This window comes from Culicoides brevitarsis, chromosome 1 (assembly GCF_036172545.1).
Source record: "Culicoides brevitarsis isolate CSIRO-B50_1 chromosome 1, AGI_CSIRO_Cbre_v1, whole genome shotgun sequence".
NCBI classification, from domain to species: domain Eukaryota; kingdom Metazoa; phylum Arthropoda; class Insecta; order Diptera; family Ceratopogonidae; genus Culicoides; species Culicoides brevitarsis.
In genome coordinates, this window is record NC_087085.1 from 35,272,177 (window position 1) to 35,290,063 (window position 17,887).

General features: G+C 31.8%; 5 protein-coding genes across 9 annotated transcripts; 2 read left to right on the forward strand and 3 right to left on the reverse strand.

Moving 5' to 3' along the window:
* Window positions 1–43: 43 nt before the first annotated feature.
* LOC134827155 (protein phosphatase 1 regulatory subunit 21) lies at window positions 44–2,723 on the forward strand. Its single transcript, XM_063839721.1, has 5 exons — window positions 44–208; window positions 282–1,024; window positions 1,084–1,210; window positions 2,425–2,532; window positions 2,588–2,723. The coding sequence occupies exons 1-5, from the start codon at window positions 137–139 to the stop codon at window positions 2,675–2,677; spliced, it is 1,140 nt and encodes a 379-aa protein (XP_063695791.1). The 5' UTR covers window positions 44–136; the 3' UTR covers window positions 2,678–2,723.
* Window positions 2,724–2,942: 219 nt separating this feature from the next.
* Window positions 2,943–3,571, reverse strand: LOC134827156 (iron-sulfur cluster assembly 2 homolog, mitochondrial). Its single transcript, XM_063839722.1, has 2 exons — window positions 3,443–3,571; window positions 2,943–3,378 (listed from the first exon to the last, which is right to left on the reverse strand). Exons 1-2 carry the CDS (start codon window positions 3,484–3,486, stop codon window positions 2,943–2,945), a joined length of 480 nt encoding a protein of 159 aa, XP_063695792.1. The 5' UTR covers window positions 3,487–3,571.
* Window positions 3,572–4,135: 564 nt separating this feature from the next.
* On the reverse strand, window positions 4,136–5,724 carry LOC134831954 (autophagy-related protein 13 homolog). The gene has a single exon (XM_063845805.1). The coding sequence runs from the start codon at window positions 5,709–5,711 to the stop codon at window positions 4,272–4,274; it is 1,440 nt and encodes a 479-aa protein (XP_063701875.1). The 5' UTR covers window positions 5,712–5,724; the 3' UTR covers window positions 4,136–4,271.
* A 758-nt stretch (window positions 5,725–6,482) lies between these two features.
* Window positions 6,483–12,054, forward strand: LOC134836732 (anoctamin-4). Of its 5 annotated transcripts, none has more exons than XM_063852056.1 (12): window positions 6,483–6,627; window positions 6,932–7,160; window positions 7,244–7,315; window positions 7,425–7,848; window positions 7,977–8,054; window positions 8,264–8,415; window positions 8,475–8,643; window positions 9,196–9,614; window positions 9,677–10,419; window positions 10,475–10,714; window positions 10,772–11,233; window positions 11,290–12,054. In XM_063852056.1, exons 1-12 carry the CDS (start codon window positions 6,624–6,626, stop codon window positions 11,481–11,483), a joined length of 3,186 nt encoding a protein of 1,061 aa, XP_063708126.1. In that variant the 5' UTR covers window positions 6,483–6,623; the 3' UTR covers window positions 11,484–12,054. The 5 variants fall into 5 exon arrangements, with proteins under 5 accessions (XP_063708126.1, XP_063708211.1, XP_063708047.1 ...); XM_063852141.1 differs by lacking the exon at window positions 6,483–6,627 and having other exon boundaries at window positions 6,733–7,160; window positions 11,290–11,458; window positions 11,527–11,540; XM_063851977.1 differs by lacking the exon at window positions 6,483–6,627 and having other exon boundaries at window positions 6,733–7,160.
* Window positions 12,055–13,085: 1,031 nt separating this feature from the next.
* On the reverse strand, window positions 13,086–16,652 carry LOC134837736 (anoctamin-4-like). The gene is made up of 6 exons (XM_063853123.1): window positions 16,302–16,652; window positions 16,107–16,246; window positions 15,857–16,001; window positions 13,893–15,299; window positions 13,583–13,837; window positions 13,086–13,529 (listed from the first exon to the last, which is right to left on the reverse strand). Exons 1-6 carry the CDS (start codon window positions 16,650–16,652, stop codon window positions 13,086–13,088), a joined length of 2,742 nt encoding a protein of 913 aa, XP_063709193.1.
* Between the last annotated feature and the right edge of the window lie 1,235 nt (window positions 16,653–17,887).

Consider the following 17,887-nt stretch of genomic DNA (forward strand, 5'->3'; position numbering starts at 1 on the left):
CGTACGTCATCGTATGCTGTACGTGTCCTGTACTGATGTTATTGTTTGCAATTTTCGTGAAAATCTGACTTTTCTTCCCGTAAAATGCAGCGATAGCAAGTTAATTCAGCGGAAAAGAGTCAAAAAATCGTTCAGGATGTCAGCTGCGCCCTCCGAGGGAACAGATCTCAGCACAAAATACCAGAAATTAGCGTCGGAATACAGTAAAGTGAGTATTTTTGGGGTGTTTTCACGCAGTAGACGTGTTCCAATTATCAAATTTTTCGTGATTTTTATTGCAGTTGCGAGCACAAGCGGGCGTATTAAAACGAGCAGTTGTCGAGGAACAAAACAAAAATGCTGTCGTGCGTGAACAAGTGCGTTTGAAGGACCTCAGTGTTCGTCGTTTGGAGCAGGAAATCGATTCGCTCAATTTTCGCAACAAGCAACTTGAGTTGCGGTGCGCTTCGTTGCAAGAAGACCTCCAAACGCAGGCGAAAAAGAAGTCTGGCGGCAAATCCGGGACAAGTAATAAAAATTCTGTCGTTTCGTTGCCCGCCGACGACGATCCGATCATCCAAAGTGAGCTGCAACGACGCATCATCGAAAATGCTCAACTCACGTCAAGCCTCACAGACAAAAATATCGAGATCCAAATGTACATCGATCGATTGCACGAGCTCGAGGATCAGCTAAATCGCAAAGGGACGGAACACCAAGAGATCGAGAAACGTTTGAAGCGCGAAATTGAGTCACTTCACGCCAAAAACACGGAATTGGAAAATAAAGTCATCGAAGGAGCAAGCACACTAAGTTGTGACGATCGCCTGAGTGTCAGTGGGAGTGAAGGGGCATCGTCAAATCATCAAGCAACGTTGACGGGATCAACGCCCGAGGAAAAAATTGCTGCCTTGGAGAAAGAACTGAATTATTGGCGCACACAATACGAAATAATGAAAATAAGTGAAAGTTTGGGCAGCGAACATCTTCTAGCGACCAAAGTTAATGGACCTAATTCCGAAGAGGATGCTTTTACGAAGAAAACGTGAGAGAATTTTTGATTTTTTAATGAGAAAAAAGTTTGAATTTGAATTTTTTTTTTAGTCTCTCCGAATGCAATGAAAATGTGTCAAACGAACAATTAATCCAAAATAGTTTTAGTAAGCGGATTGAGGCTGTGTTATTTGAAAAATGTGAAGCTGAAGCGAAAATTGCATCACATGTCGTTGAGGTTTGTATCCTTTTAATTTTTCAATAAAATTGTTCTAAATTAAATTTTTAAAAATGAATGAAGATAAAAAAAATAATTTTTAAGAAAAGAATTAATTTTAGCAGAAAATTGTAAAAAAAAAATTATTTAAAAATTTTTTTAAAAACATTTTTATGTTAAATTGAGAAAGAAATTACATTAAAAGTTTTTGTTTCCAAAATTTAATCAAATAATTTTTTCTCAAAAAATAAAAAAAAATAAAAAAAATTTAATTTAATTTTTTTCAAAAAAAAAAATATCAAATTAAATTTTAAAAAAATTATAAAATAAAATTTTTTCAAAAAATAAATAAAAAAATATTATTAAAAAATAAAATAAAAATTAATGATAGGTTGCTTCTAATGAAATTTTAAATAAAGTTCTAAAATTTTTAAGAAAAAAAATTAGTAAAAAAATATTTTAAAATTTTCTTTTAACGAAAATATTTTTTTTTTAAATTAAGGCCGCTCCAAATTTTTTTCTATGTTTTTGTCCCCTGCCCCATTTCAAAAGCCGAAAATCCAATGGGGCAAAATAAAAAAAAAAGTTAAAAATTTCATCAAAATTGACCATTTTTTGGTCATTTTCCTTACTTTTTCAAGAAATTTTCAAAAAATTTTTAAAATATTGTTAATTTTTAAAATTTTTTGTGTTGAAAATCGAAATTTTACATGAATTTTCTTCTATAAAAATATTTCCTAAAAATTATTTTTCAAAAATTTTTGACGGTTATTTTTATGAAATTTTTTTGTTAAAATTTTTAACTTGAAATGCTTTCAGATCAATTTTAAATCATCAAATCTCAATGTAAATACCAAAAAAACTACTAAAATATTCATAAAGGGCCCAAATTTGTTAAAATTTTGTCATTTTGTATGAAATAGTATTTCAAAACTTTTTTTTTTTATTTTGCCCCCCCCATTTTGAAAAAAATGTTTTGGGACAAAAACATCGGAAAAAATTTGGAACGGCCTAAAAATATTTATTAAAAAAAAAAATAAATAAGTTAATTAAATCCAAAAATTAAACATATTTTGAAAATTTTTTTAAAGAAAAATTGAATTCAAAAATTACAATTTATAAAATTTTATTAAAAAAGTTAAATTTTGACACTTTTTGAACTTATTTTTTGTACCTAAATATTTTTTTAAATTTTGAATTAATTAAAAATTCTGATAAATTTCTTCAAATTTCAGTGTGAAAACCTCCGACAACATGTCGAACTATTGAACGACGAGCTGAGTAGCAAAGACGAAGCAATGAAATTAGTGCAACAGCAGCTCAGTATGTGCGAAGATGATCTCGTAAGTCAAATTCTTTCCCATTTTTGATCAAATTTTAATGAAAAAACCTTTTTAGGCATCAACGCGTCTCACATACGAAGAACAAATCAGCGTCATGACTGAACAACTCATCAGTTTGAGTGAACAACTGGCTGCCACAACATAAATCGACCGTACTACACATCGCTCTCCCCATTCATCGTGTGCTTGAACTTTGTTTCTAGCTTTCTTTTTGTATCGCAATTGGGATTTTTTCCTATAAAATTGATCTTTTTGATCGCAAATCGAAACGAAATCGTTAAAATTCCACTTTCTAAAGTCTAAAATTAATACAAAAGTTATTGTACTGATGATAAATAACAATTATATATAATAAAATATGTGAATTTATGTTCTAATATCAATTCTACGTCTTAAAAAAACAGTCCAAATCAGTCGATTTTCAACGAAAACGAAGCACCACACGAACATCCGCCCTCCGCTTTGGGATTACTCAGAATCCGAAATCCCGCTCGTATTAGTTCGACGTGATAATCGATCGTAGCTCCCCCGATGTACTCAAGAGAAATTGGATCAATGACGACTTTTGCATTTTCTGCACCGAATTCCAAATCGTCACTCGCTTTTTTCGTGTCAAAGTCGAATTTGTATTGAAATCCGGAACATCCGCCGCCTTCCACGGTTATTCGAAGAAACGAGCCATCTGTGCAAATTTCATTTAAACGAGCCACGCAGGATTCAGTCAAAATTAAGCCTTGATTTGAGGGAAGAGGAGTCGTTTTATTCGCATCTGTTGAGAAATTGAAAATTTGTGGAGCGATTCTGTGCGGTTGAAGGTGAACTTTTTGCATGCGACTTAGTTTTATGCTGAAAATTTATGGTTTTTAATAATTTTTCAGGAAAATTTAATTAAAAAATGAGAAATTTATACCTTTGGACAACAGCAGTCCTCAAATTTCGCACAATCAAGGACATTTTCGGAAGAAAATTTAATTTTTTTGGTTCGAATTGTTTACGTGAACAGCTGTTCACACAAATTAAAAGGCCAGTACAACGTAAAATTTTGTTTTTATTACTTGACGTTCCCCCTTTAGGCCATAAAAGGGTTAAAAAAATTGATTTTTTTCAATTTTCTTTATAAAAAAAATAATTTTTCTCGAATTTTCGCTTAAAAATTAATTTTTTAATAAAATTTAATTAAAAAATATTTTTTAAAAATTAACGTAAGCTGATATTTGTTGCCTGGGATGAATTTTTCTGCCAAATAACAACAAAAAACTAAATAAAAATGATAAATTCCATCAAAAAATTGTAAAATATGTAAAAATTATTTAAATTTCGTTAAAAATGCCTCGAAGAAAAAAATCAGATATCGGTCGAAAATCATTAAATACAAGAAGAATATCAAAAGCGAGAGCAAAACGAAAATTAATTGCCCAAATAAAAGTTGAACCTGATGATAAAGAACTTTTTTCTCAACCAAACATCTCAGTTGCTAATGATCCGCTTGGAATTTCATGCGATGTTGAGATTTTAGAACTAAAAGAAGAGCCGGATCCATTACAGATGGAAATTAAAACAGAAAATTTCGAAGTAAATGAGGCAGAAACATGCGAAAACCCGATTTCATCGTAAAGCTAATAAAATTTTATTCAAAAAATAACAAATTATTATTTTTCTTTTCGCGTAAATAATTCGTAACAAAGCCAAAAATTGATTTTTGCTCAAAAAATATTCTAAAAGTGGAATTTTTTGCAACTTTAACTATTCAAATTATCATCAACTTCCGTATTTTTCTGGCACAGTGAAGTAAGTAGTGAATCGTAGTCCCCTAACGACGTCTCGAATTGCTCCAGCTGCTTCGTAAGGTCATTTATGCTGTTATTCCGTTCGACATTTGTCGTCGTTGCTCCGGGAGAATTGGCGCCTAAAGTGTCTTCCATCGTTTCTTCTGCGTTACTTGACTCCGAAAGTCGCGGGCTTTCGTTCTGTTCTTCTTGCTCCGCGAACTGATGCAATGGAGGGGCATTGAAACATTCGCGATAAAATTTCGCCAAGTCACTAATTGGGGTGTCTTGTGTCGCAAACGGGTAATGTGGTTCCTTGAAGAGTTTCTCGTCTTCGCCGGGAAGAGTTCGCGTTGACCATCGCGAGGAAGTGCGTTTAAACTCGTTTAGCGACACGGGCGATGTGCCAGCGAGCGGATCGTCACAGTCTTTTTGGGAATTTGTGGAACTATTGGAAGTTGCGGTTGCGGAAAGTTGTTGTTTGCGCATCAACCAACTAAATTGCGGCGTTTCGGGCAACGAGAAATCCGCTTCGGTGAAAGTTTTCGCCGATGAGACATCGACAAAGGCACCAATTTTCATCGGACGATCGATATCGATGACTTTACTTGCTTTTCGGTTGTTTTTGTGCTTTGGACTCAAATCGTCGATGTTCCATTGCGGATCGGGACCCTTCATTGTCACCGAATTATTACCCACAGTTTGTGTCGGAGTAATTGTCATCTTTGTACGATATGCCACAGAGATAGTTATCGTTCCCAGAGGCACTGCAAGTTGCCCGACACGCACTTGCTTGTACCCATCGCCCAAATTATGCTCCTGCGGTTGCCCACAGTAGATCCGGTAATAGATATGGAATGAATCGGGACTTTGTCTGCGAGATAATTTATAAGCTGGCGTAACGCGAGTCACGGAAATTAGCGATTTCAGTAGAATTCCCATCCGATTGTAGATGGCATATGTGGCTTTCAACGTAGGATCTGCTAAATCTGTTTGCATGCCCAACGACCATACCTCCAATATCATTTTGTCGCCCTCGACTGTTTGAAGGGAAATTTCCACGCATAACGGAAGACGAGGAATTACGGAGTCGCTTGAACTGATTTGCAGCGCTTTCCGGGTTTCACTCAAGACGTCAGGTTGATCGAAGATATTGATGTTGAACCAGTCGTTCTTCGAGGAATTTGCTTCCGTGCGAATTTGTGAACCCAATCGCGATTGAACAATCACCTGTGTCGACTTGAGCACCAGAAATTTCACAAATTTGTCAATTTCCTTGATTTCCATGGCATTTAGCTTGCTTGACATGATGACGCGCAAATTGCTTTGTTGCAGTTTTATTAATTCATCGGGTTTGGAGAAGGCGTAAAACGAGATAATGCGATTTTTGTGAGTATTTTGATTTTTTTTCATGCACAAAGAAAATTACGTAGCTGTCATTGGTTGTCAGGGCAGTAGGCCGATACAATATTTAATTTTGTTTTCGATTTTAAAGAGTTTAAATTTAAAAATTACAAATTTTCTACAGAATTTTTTGAGATTTTGCTTAATTTTGTAATAAAATTTTGAAAATTTTTAATTTTTCTTTACAAAAATTAAATTTTTTTCACAAAAATTTGAAAAAATAAGAAAAAATTTTAATTTTTGATTGATTTTTATGGAAAATTTGATCTAATTTGAGAACATTTTTTGACAAAAATTGAAGATTTTCTTAATTTTCTAAATTTTTTTTCTAAAAAACTCTTGAAAATTTCTGAAAAAATATTTTTAGCATGAAATCAAAATAATTTTTGACTATTGTATCGGCCTTACTCTCTTTCTACGATTAAAATTTCTTATTTTTATTCGATCGCTTTTTAAAAAATATCAAAAAACTCCTCAAAAGTAAGATAATTTCATTAAAATTAAGTAAAATTATTCAAAAATCTTTTAAAACTCACCAATTTCAGGCAAAAAATTAAAAATTCATCAAAAAATCAAAGAATAATGGAAGCAAAACCAAAAATTAGCTCATCCTTTGAATCAGCTGTTCACCGACTCGTTCGTTCTTGTCATCTTCAGTCAAATCCTGTTCACAAAAATCAACTTTTTACTCATTTTTAAAGGATTTCTCTTACAAACATGAATTAAAATTGCTTTCCGTGACTTTTTTGAACAATTTCAATTCACTTCCGGTTAAAATCAACGCCGAAATTCGTGAAAATCTGAAGAAAACTTTTCGCGATACGCATCAACAAAACGTCAATTGCTCACTTTTCGCGTGTACGTTCACATAACTTGACCAACAAAGAATCTCCTCTGTGCAAAAAGTAATTAACAAATTAAATGGGTGCGTTTTTTATTCCCTTTTGTCCATCTGATAACGCTAATTAGTTGATATCGTCAAGTAAATTCTATTCCTAATTGGAAAAAGGTGTCAAAAAATCACATTTACGCGTTTTTCGCTTCCATATGGAACGAATTACTTCCAAATATGTGATTATTTTGCGACGTGCTATTTTTACGTTCATTGTTTATTTATGTTTTATCTCGTGTAGTTGGTCGCGGTGTCATGCAGCGACGTCGAAAAGGCGATAATTACAAACAGTGTGTGAAATATTATTAAATTTAGATCATGGTCTCGATTGTTTCAGATGAATTTCTCAAAAATGAACGTACCGAGGAAAAAAATGACCCAGAAGAACATCCATTTTCGACGTCTTTCGATGGGACGACAACAGATACTTCCGTGCCGACGTTGTTTCAGGAGCAATTCGTGAAATTAAGGAAGAAACTTCCTGCATCGGAGCAAGACGAACTGAAAATTTCGCTGACGGATCTCTGTGGTGACGATGACAAATTGAAGAATGAGTGGGAATTGAGGTGAGTCATTATTTACTTTACCTACAAAAAATACGTAAACTCGATATTCGGAGAAATCGCAATGAAAAATTACCTGTTAATAGACGAAGTGGTACGAGATCGACGATTGGGCAGCCAATTCAGAGGGCAAGTGAGGACTTTGATATTGCTTCCGAGTAAGCTACGAGTGGTTTTTTGCGTGTGAAATTAGTTTTTTGCTTGATTTTTTGCCTTTTCATTGTCTAAAACTTGATTTTAAAACCAGTTTTTATTTTTTTCTTGCAGAAGTAACCTCAGTTTGAACACAAATTACACGAAAAGTAATGTCGATCCGGATATTAATGAAAATCTCGCGATGATTGAGATGCGGGAGACGTTCAAAGAGCGTCCCATAGACGAATATGACCCAACATTAGACTGCCCTGACAATCCTTTCGGCGAAAATCGTGTCAATCCATCGCTTTATTTCAACGACGGCGAAAGATCCGTTGATTTTGTGCTCGTTTGGCGCGAAGATTTTGCCGAGTCGCCCGGTAGAGAAGAGCGCGCAAGTAAACGTGACGTCTTCGAAGCGAATCTCATGAATGAAGGACTCGATTTGGAACATGAACTCGTAGAGGATGAATTTCATTTTGTAAAAGTGCATGCGACGGTCGAGGTTTTGCGGAGATATGCGGAAATTTTGAAGCTGCGAATGCCAATGAGAGAGGTAAATTGGATTTTTTGATGGAAATTGATGATTTTTTACATGAAAATTACACACATTTTTACACTTGAGCACCATCTCATGTCACTACCACACATTTAATTTAACGTTTTACCCATTCCACGTTGTAGTCACTGTGTCGCGTGCAAAAGTCAAGGGACTCTCAGTCAAATATGATATTAAATGCGGCACAATATGTAACGCAAAAGGTTCGAAATGCGTGGTTTTTTGTTGTTTTGTGATGTTTTTATGTGTTTTTAACGGCTTTCGATAACACTAACGATGACTAATATTTTTTTTTAATTTTTAACTAACACAATTTTAACATAAGTTTTGCTTTATGTTTGCTTTTTTGTTCGTTTTTGGTTCAATTTTCAATAATTCATCGACTAATTCGATGATTTCTCATTAAAAACAGATCCCAGGAGTAGCAAGAAGTACTGAAACTGTCTTAGAAACGATCAAAAAGACATGGAGACACATGTTGGAGGTGATTACTGTCGATGAAAAGACTTTTCCGAAACGATCTCACCGATTTACGGCTATTTACAGTAGAGATAAGGAATATCTGTGAGTCCTTTTTATTTTTTTTGATTGAAAAAATTTTAATTTTTAATATTTTTTTGTAGTTTTGACTTGAGTCAACCGAATTTCTTCACGTCAGCAGTCCGTTCGAGGATTGTCCAGTTCATTCTTGATCGTAAAAAGTTCACACGAGAGCCGAAAAATGATTTTGCCTTTGGAGTTCAACGTTTGATAGCTGAAGGGGCTTATATTGCAGCTTATCCATTGCATGATGTGAGTTTTTTGTAACTTTTTTCTTCTGAAAAAAAAAATTAAATTGATTCAAATTTATTTCAAATTTTCTGTTCTTTGTCCCATTTCAAAAGTAAAAAAAACGGGATAAAAAATTTTGAAAATTTTATCAAAAATATCATTTTTTTATTTTCTTAATATTTAAAAAAAAAATAAATTTAAATTTTCTTAAGTTCTAAAAAATATTTTCGATAATTAAACTGAAATTCGTAAATATAAAATATTTTTTATTTAAATATTTTTTTTTATTTAATTTTTTATAAATTTTTTTCATTTCAATTTTAAACTGAAAATTTTTTAATGTGAAATGCACTGAAATTAATTAAAGATTTTATTTAATTCAGTTTTTTTGATTAAATTATTTTAATAAATTGAAATTGCAAAAAAAAAATTAAAAATGGTTAAAAACCAAGATTTTAAAAAATTTCCTATTCAGACAAAATTAAAAAAAATATTTGGACAAAAAGTTTGAGATAAATTTAAACCCAATTTGAAATGAATTTAAAAAATATTTAATTAAAAAAAATATTTTAGGGTGAAATAAATGTTCCTGGCTCGATGCGTTATAAATTGTACACAAAATGGGCCTCCGTCAAGCGTTGGTACCGTTACCAACCATTGGATTACATCAAAGACTACTTCGGCGTCAAAATTGCCATTTACTTTGCTTGGTTGGGATTTTACACGTACATGTTACTTTTGGCAGCTATTGTGGGCGTCGGATGTTTTATTTACTCATGGAGCACTTTAGACAGCTACAAAGTGTCAAAAGAAATTTGTGATAAGGACTCCAAGATCATGATGTGTCCCATTTGTGACTATTGGTGTGATTACTGGAAGTTGGAAGAGACCTGTACACATTCGAAATTCACGTATCTCATCGATAATCCGAGCACCGTGTTTTTTGCTGTCTTCATGAGCTTCTGGGGAAGTCTCTTTTTGGAGTTGTGGAAGTATGAAAATTGATTTTTCTTATTTTTACTAAATTTTTTCATTAAATTTCTTTTAAAAACAGACGATATTCCGCTGAAATCACTCACCGATGGGATTTAACGGGTTTCGACGTGCACGAAGAACATCCTCGTCCTCAATATCTCGCCCGTTTAGCTCACGTGCGCAAAAAGAAAGTCAATGCCGTCACAAATACCGAAGAACCTCAAGTGCCATTTTGGCGGATGAAGCTTCCAGCAACACTTTTTAGCTTTTCCGTCGTGTTATTGTTGATTGTCTTGGCATTTGCCGCTGTGCTTGGTGTCGTTTTGTACCGCATGTCAGTTTTGGCGACAATTTCCGTGTATCGCAGTGACATCACAACATCTTGGGCGAACATTTTCACGTCTGCGACAGCAGCTTCCATCAATTTAACGCTCATTGTGGTCTTTAATTGGCTTTATAGTTACTTGGCGGAGTATCTGACGGAGTTGGAACTAAATCGAACGCAAACGGAATTCGATGACTCTTTGACTCTGAAGATTTATTTGCTGCAATTCGTGAATTATTACTCGTCAATCTTCTATATTGCCTTTTTCAAGGGGAAATTTGTCGGATATCCCGGCGGATATTGGAGATTTTTCGGATATCGACAAGAGGAATGCATGTTGGGCGGATGTTTGATCGAATTGTGTCTCCAATTGGGCATTATTATGATCGGCAAGCAAACGATGAACACAATTATCGAAATGGGACTTCCGATTTTCTGGAAATGGTATAATTCGATGAAAGTTCGCATTGGAAAAAATTATAAAACGTCGCTGAAAGGTAAGATTTGGTCGAAATTTTTAATTTTTTATATAAATTTTAATTTTTTTCACAGGAAAAGGTCAACGTTGGTTAAAAGACTTGAAATTAATCGATTGGGATAGTCGAAGTTTGTTCCCAGAATACCTCGAGATGGTCCTCCAATATGGTTTTGTGACGATTTTCGTGTCTGCTTTTCCTTTGGCGCCATTTTTTGCCTTGCTAAATAATATTTTTGAAACAAGATTGGATGCCAAAAAGTTGTTGACGTACCATAAAAGGCCTGTAAGTCAAAGAGTGAAGGATATTGGTATCTGTAAGTAATTTTTAATTGTAAAAAATAAAATTTTCTAAAAATTTTAAAAAATTTTAGGGTATCGCATCCTTGATAGCATCGGAAAATTGAGTGTCATCACAAATGGGTTTATAATCGCCTTCACTTCAGATTTCATTCCGCGACTCATTTATCGTCTCTTCTATTCGCAAGATGGAACATTAAACGGCTATCTGGATTTTACACTTGCGACTTTCAAAGTTAACGACTTGGAAGCTCGTAGTCAACCACATCTTACCGAATATCATAATCTCACAACGTGCCGTTATCACGATTTTCGTCAACCGGAATTTCCCTACGCTCATACCTCGATGTATTGGATAATTTTGGCAGCGCGTCTCGGATTCGTTGTTTTGTTCGAAAATGTCGTGGCGTTTGTGATGATTCTCGTGCGTTGGTGCATCCCCGATATGTCGACCGAGTTACGTGATCAGATCCGTCGCGAGGCATACATCACGAACGAAATCATCATCAAACAGGAGACCTTGAGAGCGAAAGAAGGTAAGTTTTTGTCACGTCACATGTCAGAAAATTCATTTAATGTATCGTCCTCGTAGAACGTAGATGTCCATCAACTCAGTTACGTAATCGCAAATCACCCAGTCGTACGGCATCAATGTTAAAATGGGAACGAATCGCCGCGTCAGCCATGTCAGGCTCGGAATTAGACTTAGAATTGCATTATGATGACCAAATGAACGACGAATCTCACAAAAAAACTGACGGGTATCCGTTACAAACTTTCGTCTAAGAAAAAAAATCATTTATTTATTAATTTTTAAAATTTATTTAAGGAATTAAGTTAACGGGAATGTTGAAATCTAACAATCAAAGCTCATTTCGTTCTAGTCAATGAAACTAAAAAAAAAATCAATAACTGCATGCAATTATACTCAATGAATGTTTAACAAGACTCAGTGTTAAATTTCTCATTTTTGATTAATTTTATTATTTACAAAAATTAAATCTGCAGCTGAACAAAAGAAATACAGAAATTTCATGAGACGATCACTTGATAAATGGTCCTCCATGTGTCGTCTTAAAATAACTCAGACTCATCAAAACTCGTAGAAAATAATTTAAAAAATTTATTAGTGGAATAAAAAAAATGAATTAACGTAAAAATTAAATAAAGTGTTGTGAACTCATAATTTTAATTTTAATTAATTATTTAAATTTATTTTTGTGATAATTTTTAAGAGAAATTTCTCTCAGAATCTGAACTAAAGAGTGAATCAGGATTACAACAAAATAATTAATTTTATTTATATTTTTAATTTTAATAAAAAATTAAGGAAAATTGGATCAAATCCTATGAACAAAAAAAATACTATATGAACAATGGTGCCTAAAAATAGTTAAAAAAATTATATAGAATTGCATTTAAAAAATAATTAAAAAAAAATAATAAATTATGAAAATCCCACAAAAATATTGAAAATATTTGAAACAAAATTTTTTGAAGAACAAATCAAATTTTAAATTTAATTAATAAAATCATAAAAATATATAAAAAAAAATTAAAAAATTTTAAATTTTTTAATTAAAAATTTTTAAAAATAAAATCATAAAAATATATAAAAAAAATTAAAAATTTTTATTAAAAAAAAAAAAATACTTTAATATATTTAGTAAAACATTTCTAATGAAATATTTTTTTTAATTTTGCAAAATAAAAAAGACCAGAAGTCTCCATATCGAATAAAAAAATCAAAAAAAAAAAATCCAATTTTTTGTAGTGTTTTTATGTGTAGCCATTTAGCAAAAGACGCTCTTAGAAGCAATTATTTTTTAAGTTCATGTGCCAAATTTATATTTTTATAAAAAAAAAATCAACGTAAAACAACTTTAAAAAATATTGGATCAATATTTGAACAAAATTACTGCCCATAAAATTTTAATAGAAAAATTATTAAAATGCTTTCTTGGTGAATTTATAAAAATTTATAAAATAAATATTAAAGTGAAAAATCACTAAAAAATGCACAATTATAGAAAATTTATAAAATTTTCAGCTTAGTCGATGTTAAAAAAAATTAAATACTGCAATATTTTAATAATTTAATTGCAAAATGTAGCTTGGTGCAAGTGATCAATTAAAATTATTTTAAAATATTAAGTGAATGTTGTGTAGTTTAGTAAAAAATTACGAATCTTTCTTATATAAAGACACAATTTTAAATGTTTTTAAATACTAAAAAGCTCTAAATAAATGTTATTTATGAAAAAAAATGACAAAAAATTCTCGAAATAAATAAAAAAAAATATTTATAAAATATATACTCCTTATAAAATATTATACAAGACCTATATTGAATAAATTTCTAAATGTTATACAAAAATTTTCAGTTTTTTAACTTCCTTCATTCAGTGACTCTGACAAATCCTTCATTAATTCAGTCAAATTTGACTGCAGCACCGTAAATCTGACTTCTTCCCCATGAATACCTTCTGATGGTCTCCGAAATATTGGCATATTTTTAAATTCTTCTATTGATTGTGGACTTTTTTCAACTGAAGATGGAAAATTAAAATCAATTTCCTCAAAATTTTCATCTTTTATTGGGATTTCTTGCATTTCCAGTACTTCTGATGATTTGTGATGCTTTTGTTTCTCAAGTGATTCATAAAAACTGAAATTATCTGAACCTTTTGACGGTTGCAATTTAAGATTTTGTTCACGTTTTATTAATATTTCTTCCAAAAATCGTTTTTCTCGACACATTTTTAGCTTTACGCTGTGAGGAACATCCGGAATGCACCAATTTATGACCATTATGAGGAAGAAAAGGAAATTCTAAAAGAAATTTTTTAATAAAAAAAATGTTTAAAAAGTGAAAAATTGTGTACCTCAAAGACGAGAACGAACACGAGTCTCCATAAAAGGATCGTATAATGAACCTCCGTGTAGGCATAAGGCGGCTTATGATCACGAAACCCAAAATAATGACAAGTTGCATTCAATTTTATTGATCCGTTGTAGTCTTGAGGCTCAATTGATGAAAGAGTGAAGTTCACGTAATTATTTAACGTTCCATCTGTGCTATAAAGACTCAAATATACGAGTTTCGGGATGAAATCCGAGGTAAATGCGATTATTAGACCCTAAAAAATACATGAAAAAATTAATTTTATGCTTAAAAATGTAGAAAAGACTTACATTGACGATCACACTGATCCGAACAATCGTATTTAGAATCCCAAACCAGATCCCAATGTTCTTAACATCTTCGTTAATGGGTCGTCTACTGTATTTGACGATTTTTTGCGCATCAAATCTCAATTCAAAGACGTTATTGATGAGTGCAAGTAACGGAGCTAATGGAAACGCAAAGGAAAATAACGTCACAAACCCAAATTGGATCACCATTTCCATATATTCCGGTATGAGACCTCCCGAACGATAATCTTCCAACTGGAAATCATTAAACCATCGTTCTTTTTCATAAAATTTCGGATTTCCTCGAGATTTCAGCCAATTTTTCACGAACGGGATAAGCATTTCAAGTGCCGTATTGAAAATTTGCTTCAATCCAAAGATAATTACGAGTTGTATCGTCAATTCGCACAAACATCCGCCATTGGAACACTCTTCCTGTCGCATCCCGAAGAGCCTCAAGTACTTTCCCGGATACCCGAACATGTTACTTTTGAAGAAGGCGATGTAAAAAAGTGTCGAATAGTAATTTACAAACTTTAAAATGTAAATTTTTAGTGCCAGAGCGTCATCGTATTCGACTTGCGTGCGATGCAACTCCAAATCCGTGAGTTTGACGGCTAGTTTGTTGTACAAAAAGTTGAAAGTCACAATAAATGCGAGATTTATCACGGCTGAGGTGAACAAAGACACAAGTTTGGCAGATATTGTAACGCTTGTGAGAGCGTAAGTCGTGTAAATTCGATAGATGATGATGCTAAAAGTTGCTGCTGTTGCCAAAAGTAGCAAAAAAAGCAACGTCGCTCCGCTAAAAACTCTCGCTGGAAGTTTTTTCTTGCGAAAAGAGATATTTGGATGATCCTTACTTCCATTTTCCGACAATTTCACGTCGCCATATTCGACACCGGCTTTTATGTGATATTCAGGTCTCGAAGGTTGTTCTAACGCACACAAGTCACTAATATTCCATTTGTACTGAATTTTTGCCTGACGTCGTTTCCAAAATTCCAAACACACGACAGACCATAAAGACATGAACATGGCAAAAATTACGGTTATCGGATTGTCGACCAAATACGAGAGTTTTCGGATGAGACAAGAGTTTTTCAAGGGATACGGGTTGCACGTGTCGCAGTTGGGACACATGGAGACGTTTGTGGCAGCACACGAAAAGAGGGTTTCAGCACTTGTGCTCATTGTGATGACGGAAATTGCGAAACAAACGATTCCAATGAGGGCGGCGATGCTTAACATGACGTTGTAAAATTCGAGCCAGGCGAAGTAAAAGCCGATTTTGGTGCCGAAATAGTCTTTGATGTAGTCCAGAGGTTGAAATTGGTACCATTTACGCACGGAGGCCCAATGAGTGTACAATTTGTAACGCATACTTTCTTCTTGAGACAAGTCGCCCTGTGAAAAAAATATTTTTGTGAGTATAAATTTTACTATTTTTTAAAAATAATTTTTTTTAGAAAAAAAAATTTTTTGTATAAAAAAAATCATAGTTTTTTTTTTAGAAAACAATTTTAAAATTAAAAAGTTAAAGAGAATAATTTTAAAATAAAAATATTTCATTAAAAATTTAAAAAAAAAATAAATTTTAATTAATAATAAAAAAAAAAAAATTAAAATAAAAAATAAATAAATTTCAATTACATATTTTTTTTATTTAATTTTTTCAACCTTTTAATTAAATATTTTTGTTTTAAAATTATTCTGTTAAATTATTTATTTTAATATTTAAAAAAAATTGCATTAACAAATAATTATTTAAATTTTTTTTAAATAATTTATTTTTTATTCTATTCTGAAATAAATTATTTTATTTTTAAAATTAATTTTTAAACTTGATAATTTCAATTATATAATCTTTAATTTTTGAATATTAATTCATTAAATTTTTTAATTTTATTTAATATTTTTTTTTGTAAAAATAAAAAAAAAATTTTTTTTTCAGAAAAACTTACATCATGCAAGGCATAAGCAGCTTCATACGCTCTTTCAGCCAACAATCGTTGCAACCCAAAGTCAATTTTGCGATGTCCATACTTTTCTTGCTCCAAAATGTACTGCACAATGAACGATCGATGTCGAGGCAGCAGTAAATCATCTCTTTTAGTGTCAAATCTTCCAAAAGAAACAAATTTTTCATCATCAAGAAGACTAATTATCTCCCATCGCCAACGAAAGGAAGACCAAATTGATAAAATTACTCACAAAAATTTCCGTTTCTCGCTGTAATGCGTCTTGTACAGTCGCGGTTTCAGCGGAAATTGCTCATAATTGTAGAAAAACTTCGATATGAAATTAATTTTCTTGTGTGCCTCATCACTTGCCTCGCCATCCAACGTTTGGTACTAAAATAACGGTAATTTACATTTTTTAATCAATCAATAATTCCGCAACTGATACCTTGACGGGAAATTTAAATTGAAGCTCCTCCGCATATTCGAGCAAAAGTTTTTTCGGTAAGTGAATTTTTACAAAGAAATAAGTATTGGTTTCGTGTTCCTTGATCGTTGTTTCCAGCAAAAGTCCTTTTTTCTTCAAACACTCCTCGAATCGCTTGCGGTAGGCATGTCGAACCTTTTCAAGGTCATTGTTCGATGAAAATTGGGATTTGATGTAAAGAAGAACGTAGTCGATGCAATGAATGCCGTCGTTAAAGTAATTTGTATCGAGAATATTCAATAATTCGTTAGGAATTTCAGTAGTTTTGGTACTTTGGTATTGCCAACTGTCGTGATGAACCCGTTGGGACATGATTTTTGAGGTATTTTAATTTTTTTTAAATAAAATTTATTTTTTTTTTTCAGGAAGTGACTCAGAAAAATCAAGAAATATTTAATTTAAAAGTGATTCAAACGAATTCTAGAACAATACTTAAGAGAATTTAGCACAGAAATGACTTTTAAAACGTTGATAATGAAAAATTACAAAAGGAAATCCTGAGAAAAAGATTAAAAACGTAAGTAACTTCCATGAGGAAGTCAATTTTATCACTTTTTTCTAACCTTCGTTTGCATTTCTTTCTGACATTGGAAAAAAATCATTACTTTTGGTCATTAACCCTTCAAAACACATTCAATTTTCCGTCAAATCAAATATTTGAGAAACCAATTTTTAACATATTCATATTTTTTGTACTTTAATAAACATTGGATTAACGTTCTAGAAGCGATTTTACAGGCTATAAAATTTAATTTTCGCTTTTCAGGATTTAACAAGCGTCAAAAGTAGGGAAAACACATAAAAAATGATGACTCACGATTATTTATGATTAAAATATTAAATTCATGATTTGATATGGAGGAGGAAAAGAATTTTTTAATAAAGATAAGAGAATGACGATGAAATTATCAAACTTTTTTCTCGAACCACACATGAGTATGAGGCGTTAAACGAACTGTCAGGTGGGTGAAAGAACATTTTGGACACGAGTTTTCGTCACGAAATGCAAAATATAACTTTAAATTGAATTATCAATGAAAAGAGAAGCAGTCGTGCAATATTTTGTCTCGATAGTTTGAATATGAACTTTAGAATGTGTCGAACTTTTCTTTAAAAAAATTTGTTGTCTGGATTTTTAATTAAAATTCACTAAAGATTTTGCATTATTTGATTTTTTTTAATTAAAATAATTTATTTATTATATTTTTTTATTAATTATTTTAAAATAATTTAGTTAAAAAAATAATTAATTAATTAAAATTTCTTAATTAAAATTAATTATTAATTAATTTAATTAATAAATTAGGCCGCTCCAAATTTTTTTTGAACTTTTTGTCCCATGCCCCATTTCAAAAGTCGAAAACCCAATGGGGCAAAATAAAAAAAAATTGAAAATATCATCAAAATTGACCATGTTTTGGTCTTTTTTCATACTTTTTCAAAATTTTTCAAAAAAAATTTAAATTTTTAAGAATTTTTGTATTGAAAAACGAAATTTAACATGAATTTTCTTCTCTAAAAATTTTTTCAAAAAAATTATTTTTCAA